At 36.8% G+C, this 13,058-nt stretch overlaps 1 protein-coding gene across 1 annotated transcript in view; it reads left to right on the top strand.

The window, feature by feature from the left end:
* Positions 1 to 13,058, top strand: part of LOC5569257 (contactin-4) — a 1,061,856-nt gene that overhangs the window by 1,012,655 nt on the left and 36,143 nt on the right. Inside the window, exons 14-15 of the mRNA XM_021854379.1 lie at positions 3,364 to 3,645; positions 12,622 to 12,749. Of these exons, the coding sequence (XP_021710071.1) occupies positions 3,364 to 3,645; positions 12,622 to 12,749 (410 nt within the window). The remainder of the gene's footprint in view (positions 1 to 3,363; positions 3,646 to 12,621; positions 12,750 to 13,058) is intronic.

The raw sequence follows: 13,058 nt of genomic DNA, 5'->3' as shown, positions 1-13,058 counted from the left end.
GTCTCTCTTCTGTGCCTTCGATATCCTGTATTTATAGTACAGAAAAGACCTTGGAAACAAGTAAAAGGTTCCAAAATCATAGGGTAGAATACAAAATACCGCTTGAGATAGGTAGATAGACGTATAAGTTTTTAAGAAACACTTTAATTGCAAAGTTTCGATCGAGTAAAATTTACCATCTCAAAATGAAAACAACGATTCACTTAAATTGTTTTTTACTCTCTTCTAAAACCGGACATAACTGCGATTTACTGAAGAGCTTCAGTGAACGATGAAGGTGCCCGAATAGTTTATCTTAATTGCTCTGCATTATTTTTGTTGGATTTTGTCAAAATTGTTCATGTAAGTGTCGTAGCTCCGAGACTCCATTTTGTGCCGAATATTTTCAATTTTCAGCAAAACGCGTGTTGTCGCTTCAAATTTATAACACTGAATCACTCGCCGTAGTAGAGTCTGCAAATCGATCAGAAGCTGAGCGTCACGCTTGCCTGCTTTTGGCGCTCTTCAAATCTCCAAACACGCTCAAATGTTTTAACCCAGTGGCAGTACAACCTTCATACAGTGAAACTTACACCAACAAAATGTCGATAAAATTTTCCGTTGATAATCTCGTTGAATCGGAGTTTGATCAACAAATTGCGTATACTCGAGAACCCCAAACTGTACTTATTTTTAAACCGAGTCTTGCGTTAGCCGCAAGCATTATTTATGTATTTTTTTTTTGTTTTTCAATATATCTGACTTTCAGCCTTTGTGCAAACACATAACTATTGAAATTAGTGATTTTATTTTAGATAAGGACCCATACAGTAAGTTCCTTGTAATACTCTTGAAAAAAATGATAGTAGCCAGAAATCTACATTCCTGGCTGAAATATTAGTGGACTCCTCCAAAGAATCATAGCAGAATGATTGCATCCGTTTGATGTCCAGAACGTTCATCTTTAGGGGTCCGCGAGACGTTTGTAAAGCTTCAAAGGGGGTCGCAACACCGAAAAGGTTGAGAACCACTGAATTAGAAGCTTGCTAAAAAATATCAAGTTATTTTTGGAGAAGCAATTTTGCAGATATCATAAAATCATTTTTTATCAATTTTTTTAAAGAAAAATATCTTAAATTTAAATGGAACTGATATGAGTAGAATTGAAGGTTTAAAGTACGTCCAGACGGAAGTAATAATATAGTATTTATAATAAAAATAACTTACGCCTTCATAGAGTTGCTGATTTAGTCCCCACGTCATATTTTAAGCACAATAGAAAAACAAATAATTTATTTTCAGAAGACCACTCAAAGCACAATGACAATCATCAAGATTGGGAACACTGCTTGAATTAAATCAAATTTATTTTGCATGAATTATTTCCAGAATGTGTTATTCTGAGACTACCTATCAAAATATTTTGAGAAAAACGCTTACAGTTTGCTCTAGATCGATAAACATGCGTATATAATTTTAAAAGTATGGGATTTTTCAATAAAACGACCATAAAGAGTAAATTTGGTACCCAAGAATGCGGTTAAAACTCAAGATTTTGCTTTTTTTTTATACATATATAGTTTCTTTAGTAATCTAAACCAGTTTTGAACACGCTTATTACTTTACTTTTTTGCTGGTTGTAAAAAGATGGTGTATCAGCAAATTTGACCATAAGAAATAGATCACTAAAGTGACTCAGCGTCAGAAACTGATGGAATATTATTGATGTTTTTAAAAGCTCTACCTTAAGTTGAATAGTAAAGGCTATCAACATACAATTTGTTAATTAAATTTAGGATTTTTTTCATGCGAAAAATAATGCTTAAACTTGACGAACAGTTTTTCTTAGGAGTTTTTGCAAAAACTATTTAGTTCTTCAACCGAAAGCATTTTGTAAGTTTCTGTATTTTCATATCATTGTAGAATAATAGTTGAACGATACAAAGAAAACCGATTACGATTTCATCAATAAATAAAAAAGATATAGCATAAACAAGGTGTCCACTTTATAAAATGAACAGTCCTTATGGCTTTCTAAGCCATGAAAAAAAACGGATTCGCTTGCGGTAATATGAGTCAACATTGGATTATTTTACAAACAGGTTAATGCTAGGACCATAAATTTTCAATTTCAATAAACTTGGTTCTCTGATCATGAGTTTTTTTAGAAAACAAATTCAAGATTCAAAGGCTGCTTTACAAATACCTCTCGTAAATATCGATTGAAATATTCAAATGATTAATGAGTTAATGAGTTAGTTTCACATTTTTCAATGCAGCAAAAATTTGTACCGATAGTTGTGAAACAAACTGTTTCGTTAAGCCGTTTCTAATAAATTATTCAATGATAAATCCTACAAACTGTCTATTATATCCAACATTGCTAACGAAATATTGCACTTAAAAAGTCTCATCTCAAAGAGTGTTGCAAGCAAAATAACTCCATTTACATAATTTTACACTGAAAATTAGGTCATTAATAACACACATAAAATGACAAGTTGCAAGCCGATCTATTTACGTGCATTATTTTCTAAAATCTTTCAGATCCGCTCATTTTTTTCAAGTTTCGCATTCAACCCTTATAAGGCGTGGACGACTCTGTTTCACTCTTTTGCTCATATCTGTTGACACAATTGATCAATTCTCCAAATTTCAACAGTTTTTGTAGGGGATCGATTGTTATCGGTTTTCTGTGCAACGTTTAACTATTATTCTCCAGTTTACTATTCTACTAAAGGTGTAGCTTTAAAAAACATGAAATATATTCCACCATTCTCTGACATTAGGTAACTTTTGTGATTTATCCATTTATAGCCAAATTTGCTGAAATACCATCCTTTCACTCCCAGCGAGAGAGAAAAGTAAAAGGCGTGTTCAAAACTAGTTTAGATTACTGGAGAAACTATACTTGTATAATAGAGAGCTAAATCGTGAGTTTAATCCGCAGTCACGTAGTTCATGGTGAGTACCCATATCGGATATCGTATCGAGCTTCACGAAACATTTTTATGTAAAAAATAGATAAAATAAATCGACTTGGTAGATATGATTCTTCCAAATTTCATATTGAGCTCAACGGTAAAGCAATCAAATTGGGTAGATATTATTTTTATAAGGGAAATGAATCCGTCCAAACTGCTATTCTCATGACTTTTACCTCATTCACATCGAGCAGATGTACGATATTATTCGCAGATCAAGGGTATTCAATGAATTCATTTCTGCACACAATTAAAAGGATTACTTTTTAAGCCAAAATAAACGCGTATCGTCGCTATCAGACATCCTGCACGACTGTCGTATCTCTATATCGAAGCAGCAAGCAAACACGCTGACTCATTAAATTGTTATCTTTTTCGCTCTCCCTTCTCCCATTGGCAGGTACGCACGCCGAGTTCGAATTATCGCCGATCCTATCGATCGGGATATTTATTGGCATTTTAACGGTGATAATCTGCATAATAATCGCCGTCGCTGCCGCACTGAAACTGCGCACCAGTCAACCCGGCAAGGGACACCACACGGCCAGCGGAAACGGAAAAGCGGGCGGTCTCGGCAAGCGGCCCGGTAATCTACCAATTAAGGAGAAAATCTCGTTACCGCTCAGCCAATCGGAGGACATGTACGACGAGAAGAATCCGGACGTGGTTCCCACGAACGAAGGTGAGTTGCGCTTTTTTTTTACTATTCTGTGTGTCCGACCCCGACGGAGCTTGGATTGGAACCGACGTGAGATAGTAGGGCAAACCGGTTGCATATTGATCAGCTTCTGCGCTAACCAGAACCGGGGACGTAGGCATGTAGCGGTCTAAATCGGAACGAAAATGGGAATGTTTTTATTTTGGGTGGTACCCAAGTAACCATACGCACGGATGATAATCCCCGAATTAGCATCAAAAACGCTACTTTTTTACCTAATATTAAATATTTGGCGAAATTCGCACGTTCATCCAATCATCTTCAAACTTTCAGGGAGTAAAATAGAACATGTTATGAATATTTTCCCGTGTTTGGTTCATTCAAGTTAAATTCCACATCCAAATGCAAGAACTTTTCTCTTCACACTACTCTTAAGGTACTGTACAGTACTTGGACCAACTTTTTTTTTGCGTGGTACTGGTCCCACAATTATGAATCAGTTAAGCCTTTCATATTTCAGTGGTTGAATGCCACTGAATTACCAAATAGTAAAGTTGGGCATATACTTACAGTTCATGCACATTGTACGCATTGGAATAGCTGATAATATTGAAAATTTTCACTTATTTGCACATCGTCTAGAACCACATTTTATGAATCGGCAAAAAACCTGTCCACAAATATGAATCAACATGACCACAATTTATGAATCTGCTGATTATTTTCATTTATTTTACAAGTCCATATGTGTATGAGAGTACGGCCTCGGACATCATAAAGGATATGCAGCGGAAGACCGGAACCAGTTCTGAGAAATCAGAAAATACATGATGATGACTTGATTCGAAATTGTACCAATTAAAGTGCAATTTTGCTAATCTTAGTCTTATCCTAGAGATCTGATTTTTTCGTCTTTGATCAAGTTGGTCAGTATTTCAAGATATATTTCTAGACTAGTATACCCCTTAAGTCTGTTCTGCCGACAGTGTAGCCTGGAAGTTAATATATATAAACGTAGGGCGATTGGGGGCGGGGCAGAATGGACACATTAAACAAATGCATATTTTAATACCATAAAATTGCAATATTATTCAGTTACTTTCAGCTGGTTACCAAGTTCGTAACTAGTACGATGTGTTGCATTCATTCATGGTGTAAAAATCACATCAAATGTCAGACAAAGAACTTAGAAAATTGTGTCAAAAGCAAGGTTGGTAAAAAGGTATCGGTACAAAATGAACACTTTCGTGGAGTTTAGAGAAAAATATATTATAAATTAGTGGCAAACGTTATGATACGCAGAACAGCTCTACCTCTCAGCTCCTCTAGCATTAAAAAATGTTCTAGGTTAGTTACTTTGCTCAAAAATTTGATTCTTTCACCACCTTGCTTATAAATCAATTTAAAGCTGAGAAAAAAACTAAATCAACTTGGAAAGAACAAATGAAGCAGAACATAATGTTTAAGACCGTCAAACAGTTCATATTCAATACAGATTTCACAAATTGTATGAACATTTGATAAGTTTTGCACATTCTTGGAGAATGGACCAATGCACGAGTTCACTAATTTGACGTTTGAGCGGTGCCGAATTCACTCGTTGCCATGGTCACGTAAATAACACGGCACCGCTCAAACGTCAAATAGTGGACTCGTGCATGGGTCCATAAGGATGTGTCAATCTCTCCCCGTGTGTTCATTATGCCCTTAATCACCTTACGTGCAACAAATGCGATCGCAAAAAGTTTTGGCATACACCTGATGTCAATACGAATCGTGAGGGATGCAGACCGGCGCTTTTTTATTTGGATAGTTATGGTCTTTCTGCAGAAGCAAACAAGATCAGAAAGCACCTGGAACAGTCCAATAGCCGTAGCAATTCATCATGACAATGCTGAGGATCGTGCGTTTGAATTCCCCCGGTCTAGGAAGTTTTCGGGTTGGAAAAAAGGCAAATTCTTGATCAATGATGATCAATTAGAAAATATTGCTGTCAACTGTGGAAGAACTTAGGTGATATTTATGTGAGAAGCAGGTTATTTGCCAGTTGGGACGTAAAAATAAGAAAAAATAGGCGCATATCAAGTATATCGTCTCTTAAAATTATAATGAAACATAAATTGTAGGTGATTCAACTGTGTGGGGTGACTGTAGTCATTTTTCTGTTCATATCTTCCGCAGATTTCTTTCCTTCCGAAGTGCCTGCTTCATGATGACCCAGTACCGCAGTTCTGGTACGTTCGGTTGAGATGCTTCGGCACAAAATTGACCTCATTAGCTTTGTACTGCTCCAAAACCTCTTTTGAATAATGGCACGAGACCAATTCTGGCCAGAAAATCGTAGGACCATTGTGCGACCTCAGAAGAGACAGTAGACGCTTTTGGAGGCATTCCTTTAGGTACACCTGCCCATTGACCGTTCCAGTTGTCACGAATGGGGCTCGGCTTTCCACACGACCAAATTGCTTGCCAAATCATATGTTTTTTTATCAAACTTTGACATCTTCTGCTTTCTAACGTCCTCGAGGATATCGAATTTATGATGAGCTTAGCTTAGCTTAGCTTAGACTGACTACACATATCAATGGTTACTATTCCGTGATTGACCGAAGTCAGTGAAAATGCACAAAGAATCAATTAGAAATTCTGGGTTACTGGGAGGGATTTTTGTTAATGGGGAGGATCGTTGGGTCACAGGATTCACTTTGATAAGCGATTAGACCATGATAAATAATTATTTGTGAGATATAAACATGCTTATATTTAAATATAATATTTTCATTTGATATGAACAATATCTATGTAGAGAAAAATTATGCCGACACTTGAGGTGACGAACCTTTCAAAGTTTGTTGAATAAAGTGAACCATTCGTAAGTCTACACTTGTAGTGTCGAACCATTCAAAGTTTTTTTAATTAAAAAAATAAAGGTAAAAAGAAAAAGGAGTTTTGAAAAAAAAAGTTTAGTCTTAAATAATTTATGAATCAGAGTTTATGTCGACACTCACAGTGACGAACTGACGAACTTTTCAAAGTTTGCTGATAAATCATATTTACGTCTCACCATTGTAACGATTGAAGGTGCAGTCATACATATTTTAAAGATTAGAAATAGTAGCATGAAACGAGCTCACCAATTGATCCGTCATCCTTGAGCAGCAACAATTTCAGCTTCACTCGTTTGCTCGGCTATATAAAAGCACTCAGAAAAAATAGGCGCGCGACCCGAGAGGAAAAATAACTGACGACTGCTCAGGTTTTCTTGACGCACTTCCCAGGAGCAAGCGTCAACGTCAAAAGATCAAAAAGAACTAATCGAACGCTGCACTTTTTAACTTTACTCGACCGACGCGCGACATGTTTGATCCTGCCCTCATCGCCAGCCCCCGCAGGAGCAAGCGTCAAGGTCGAAGGATCAAACACAACTCGATATCGAATTTATGATGAGCAGTGAAATACCCCGGCAGCTGCCGGAAGTCTGCTTTTACATAGGATGCCGGTACCAATAGTGGACAACCTAAGCAATAGAATCATAACATAATAACGATAAGCCATAACAGAGATCTTTAAGCGTTAACAAAAAGATTCCAACCTCAACTATATGAGAAAAAATATAAAAAGAGTGATAAAATTATTATATAAGCATAAAATCGCTTAAGCCATTATTGGTACACGTGTTCCAGTAGTTGCCCTAGTGCTCCAGTAGTAGACGTTCTGGAATGATACAAGGAATTTCAAACAAAATTGTAAATTTGTATTTTTTTTTCGAATTCAATTTTAGCTTATGATATCAATCAAATTTCTTTAGAAGTTCTTTTAAAACTTGTTATGTACATTTTACTCTTAAAATCTGCAATACATTAGATAAGGAGTGATTCTTGATGAAATTTGTGAAGACATCTATTAAAAATACATTGAGTTATTCCAGAGATAGTTTTGTTCTTTAGTAAATCTGGAGAAAACATTCTTTAAAAAAGTCCCCTAGAGAGCAAGAATTGCTGTTTAAAGAAAGAACTCTTTGGAAAATGATTGGCTTAAGATATCCCTGAACAGATTGCTCGAAAAATTTCTGAGTATTTTCACGTAAAAGTTTGTGAAAACTTATTCCGCTAGAATCTGTAATGTTCTAATTTCATAATACCCTCAAGTAGGCATTTTGAAGAAATTTCAAAATATTATTTTCGTAAACCACGTTTACCCATATAGTTAAACTAGGTTTCAGACTTAAACGGTAGTGGCCTTCCTTAGCCGAGTGGTTAGAGTTCGCGGCTACAAAGCAAAGCCATGCTGAAGGTGTCTTGGTTCAATTCCCGGTCGGTCAAGGATCTATTCGTAATGGAAATTTCCTTGACTTCCCTGGACATAGAGTATAATCGTAGCTGCCACACGATATACGAATGCGAAAATGGCAACTTTGGCAAAGAAAGCTCTCAGTTAATAACTGTGGAAGTGCTCATAAGAACACTAAACTGAGAAGCAGGCTCTGTCCCAGTGAGGACGTCAATGCTAAGAAGAAGAAGAAGAACCTATGCGGTGGTGAAGAAACCGCTGATTAGAGAATTTTCTTAGAAAAATGTACATATATCTGCGGGAACTTCTCTGAGAAATCTCTAAGATCTGTTTTCCAATTGAATTCTGTTTGATTGCTTACGAAAATCTTGTAGAATATTGGGAGGAATCCTTTGAGTAACACCTGAAAGAAATATTTAATGGTTTTTGTTGCAGGCAGTATTGAATGATTTTCTGAAATATTTGTTGGAGGAATGTAGTTCAAACTTCAGAAACTTTTGAAGATTTTCATAGGTCAAATAAGAAAAATTATTGGTGAACTTTTTGAAGAATTTTTGGAGAGAACCCTTGCTTGATAATCTTGAAGATAATTGTGGTTAGACTGCTAGGATTTCCTACTCAGTAATTCCTGAAATACTCAGTAATTCCAGAAAATCCAAAACAAATAATAACTTAATAACTGGATGATATTTTAAACTAACAATTGCACGTAGAAAACCTTCCTAGAGTAATGTTTAAAGGAATTTCTTAAGCATTCTCGGAGGATATTCATCGATATTTTTGTAAGCTCAGAAAACCTAATAAAATTTCAGGAAAAATCAATTGAATACTAACAACTAATCCTGGAAGAGATTTACCGTAGGAATCCTAGGAGGAGCTCTGTGAAAACTGGTTGAGGAATGCTTGGAGAAAACACTGAAAAAGCACGGAAATAATTCATGAAGGATCTTTAAATATCTTTAAAACACATGGCAGAATACCTGGGAAGTTCGTTGGAGAATCACATATTATATTCATCATGAGTTCTTTAAAAGAACTCTTGAAGGATTTTTTTCTGGAATAGACAAAAATAGGAATATTTTTTTAGTGATAATAGAACTTTTCATATATCACTGATGTGCAGCGATGTCAGACAAAATAAGAAACAAATAAAGTCTATGCAGATTACCAATTTTGTAAAAATCGCGATAATCGTGACCGACGTTAATTCTGTGAAATAAGTATTTGCTAGCGAAGCCTGTGGTAGATTGCAAAAAAGTTCGGATATACAGTCAGTGACATAAGTTAGTAACCAAATGCTGTTTTTCCATACAAAATGCCGTAATAATATATGAAGAAGCAAACACACTCTTCCGATGTAAAAACTTCCCAGCTACAACTTTGCCGAGGACCACATTTTGTTGGGACGTAAGGATAATTTGTTATTCTTGATTTCAAAGTCTAAACCATGCTGAGATGATCATTCAATTACTTTCAGAGCAACACTGCTTTTTTTTCTGTAGAATATAGTAGCCTGGATTACTTTGATCTATTCTTCCCGCCAGGAGCACCACTGTTGCCTGCCGAATTGTTGGTGAAGCTTACTGAAGGCAAACTCACTTTATGATGATGAATAACAATTTTTCCTGACGTCCTATCAAAATGTGGTCTTATATATATACTATACTATATTATACTAATGAACGAATTAAAAACAAAAGGATCAAACCCATCGAGAATGAGGTACAGGTCGGACTCGATCTCCGGATAATCGATTATCTGGTGACTCGATTATTCAAGATTCGATTATCCGGAATTTTAGACTCAATTATCCGGAATGTGTTTTTTGATATTCTTGTTTTTCAGTTTTAATGCATAAATTTGAGATAATTTAAAATTGCAATATATAATATTAATGGTTTAGCAGATTTGGACGTAGGCAAGAGAAAGGGGGTTTGAAAATGGGGTTTTTGTGTATGCTGGACAACATTTGTTTTTCTTCTCAAGACCCCTTTATATGTTCGGAACTTAAACCATGATTTATTGTAGTATATCCCGTGTCCTTTGTTAAGTGCATGTCGTGTTACCTTATCTTTATTGAGAAGTGATAAACTATTCGGTTTTCTTACAGTTGTAGTTCCTAACTTGATCGCAGGAAAGGATTCTAATTGAAAGGTTCCGCTATTTATACCCTTTGATGAATGTGGGGGCCCAGATAACCGTAGCGGTAAACGCGCAGCTATTCAGCAAGACCAAGCTGAGGGTCGTGGGTTCGAATCCCACCAGTCGAGGATCTTTTCGGGTTGGAAATTTTCTCGACTTCCCAGGGCATAGAGTATCTTCGTACCTGCCACACGATATACGCATGCAAAAATGGTCATTGGCACAGTAAGCTCTCAGTTAATAACTGTGGAAGTGCTCATAAGAACACTAAGCTGAGAAGCAGGCTTTGTCCCAGTAGGGGACGTAACGCCAGAAAGAAGAAGAAGATGTATGTGGTGGGTACACTCTCCACAGACGCGCCCCTTTATCAGCCAAAATCGGATCCCTCGATAAAGCCAAGAAATTACACCAATACTGTCCATGCGTCAGAATCCTAGTCTTAACTTCTTCAAACTAGAGAACTAAATATGTAAATAAAAGATTAGAAAACAAATTGTTGTATTCGACTCATATTATTCGTTGTCTCTAGATCATTCTTGGCAACTGGGAAACCGAGACTTGTTACTTTCAACAAGGTTTAAAAATGTAACAAGGATTAAAAAATGATCCTTTGATTACTATAGTATCCTGTTCTCTTCGTATGAAGCAGTCAGGACTAGGGTTCACTGGTAGATCTTTACCCCATAGCGCACCACGAAAAGGTGATCTACCCGTGTTATGGGTCTCTCAAGACCCCTAATATTCCTAGGAATAATTTCTGGCTACACCACTACGTCATATAAATAAAACAACGAAAAAAAAATAATTAAGTTCTTTAATAGCAGATTTTAATTTTTCATTTAGTGAGTCGACTATCCAGAGGATTCGATTACCCGAAGTGGAAAAAAATCGATACTCCGGATAATTGAGTCCGACTTAAATTATGGTACCCATGAAATTATTTCTATACTCAATATAACTACTGAATATACAAAACATCAACAACAATTTTCCATTCAATCATGTACAAATTTAGAGCATTCCTCAATCTACGACCGACCGCTGTGGTAGAATGGCATCTTGCCGTGCCGATGGATTTCACATCTCCTTTTCACGTGGCTGTTGGTGCTGATGCTGCTGCTCTCTATTGGGCAACCCGCGATGTCCTGTGTAATCTCGTTTATTAAGTCGTTAAGAATCGCTACGGCTTGTGGATTGGAATGGAAATTTTTGCACCCGAGCCAACAAATCGGATTAGAAATTCCGTTAACGTTCACCTATGGGATCGATGTACCGATAGTTCTAGCGACTGGTCTGAGCTAAGATTATAATCTGTACACCGGATTAATCAATTGCTTTATCGAAATGGTGAAAACAAATAATTTGGGGCAAAAAAAACAAGAATTTTTGAAATGTCAAAATTATTAATATGTAGCATTTTGAATGTTTTGATTTTTTTTTCGGTTGGTATCAGGGATTGAATCCTGAGAAAATTGAGAGAATCTCTCACATAACATGCTGCACATTTTGAGAGACTGTTTATCGTATACTGCTACAACTTTGATCAGATTGGGGGGATAGTAGTGCATTATAAAACCCCTCTAAACATGCTCCAAGCCTGGGGGACACTATTGCTATTGGAAGTTCGTGGATTGTTTATTGTGCCAGTAAAGAAAAACACCTATCCCCTACGGTAAACAATCAAGAAAAATGGATTTTATCATCACTCTCTCTCTCTCTCTTTGGGGCTCCCGCTCGCTGCTTCCATTTATCAGACTTGTTACACCTTGCGATACAATGACGATCGTGGACCGCAACAGATGGGATGTTTTTTTTTGCTTGCTTTGATCGTTCTTCATACTCAAATGAGAGCGAATTCTGCAATGCCTGGTTGGTATTAGTCCAGGAGGGTGATATAACTATTTTGACATCAATTGAAATTGAATTAAGATGCTAGGCATAATCCTAGCCTAACAACCCTTAGTTGAAACTAAACGACTCTATGAAGAATGTGATAAATATCGTCGTTTTGAGCAGCAGCAATGTTTTTGAATACATGCTATTTTTTTTTTATTATCCTCAATGCAACATTTTTAGTTTTTAGGTTAGGATTTTTGAATTCTTGGAAAGAATGCCGAAGCACAACAAAATCCGGATAAATTCATTAAGCTCTAAGAAAAACCCGTTAGATTCAAAATTGTTATTTGAGGAACATCATAAAGTGACTCGCCGTTTCTCAAAAGTTCGACCACTTTCATTCACACAATCAAGAGTTATATGTTTGTTGTTAAAGTACAAACTTTAATAGAAATATCGAATTGCGTAATCTCATCACATATTACGAGAATTGTCTGCTTTTCATAAAATATCCTACATTGAAGCCTAACTCATTGAAGTTCAATAGATTCATCTCCTATAACATGCCCTGAAACATTGAATTGCCAATCATATCGTCCATCCATCGTGTAGTTCCGGTATCACCTGCCTTCGCCCGCCGGTTCCAATATTGCTCCATTCAATTCCCATATCGACCATTGAACCAAAAAACAAACATTAAGGCTAACGCAAAACATTCCGGACATTTTGCAGATCCCGATTACAAATTGATATCGGCAAATCAGACCCCCACGGCGCTGCATAATTCATTATGCAACAGCAAACACGACATCATCGGTCGAACGATACTGGACGACAGCCGGAAAACCTATCTAACAGGGGTAAGTCCATTCAGCCAAGCCCATCCCATTCATAGCACAGCACACAGAAAACGTTCCACATCATTATGAGCGATATCATGAATACCTCTACATATAGCGACAGAAACTCACTCGAGAACCGACGAGCGAAACTCATCACCAGCAACTCATTTGCCATTGAATCAACAGGGTAAAGCGAGTCGTTTGTTCCCTTTATGTGTCCTCATGTGGACACACACGCAAAACTGCCACTGGGATCCGTGCGTTTACGCAGTGCCTCAGGCGAGCACTTTCAAAGGCCATCATGGCAAATTTATATTACGGTTGTAT

Source organism: Aedes aegypti, chromosome 3 (assembly GCF_002204515.2).
Source record: "Aedes aegypti strain LVP_AGWG chromosome 3, AaegL5.0 Primary Assembly, whole genome shotgun sequence".
NCBI lineage: Eukaryota > Metazoa > Arthropoda > Insecta > Diptera > Culicidae > Aedes > Aedes aegypti.
This window is presented reverse-complemented; position numbering and strand designations above follow the sequence as displayed.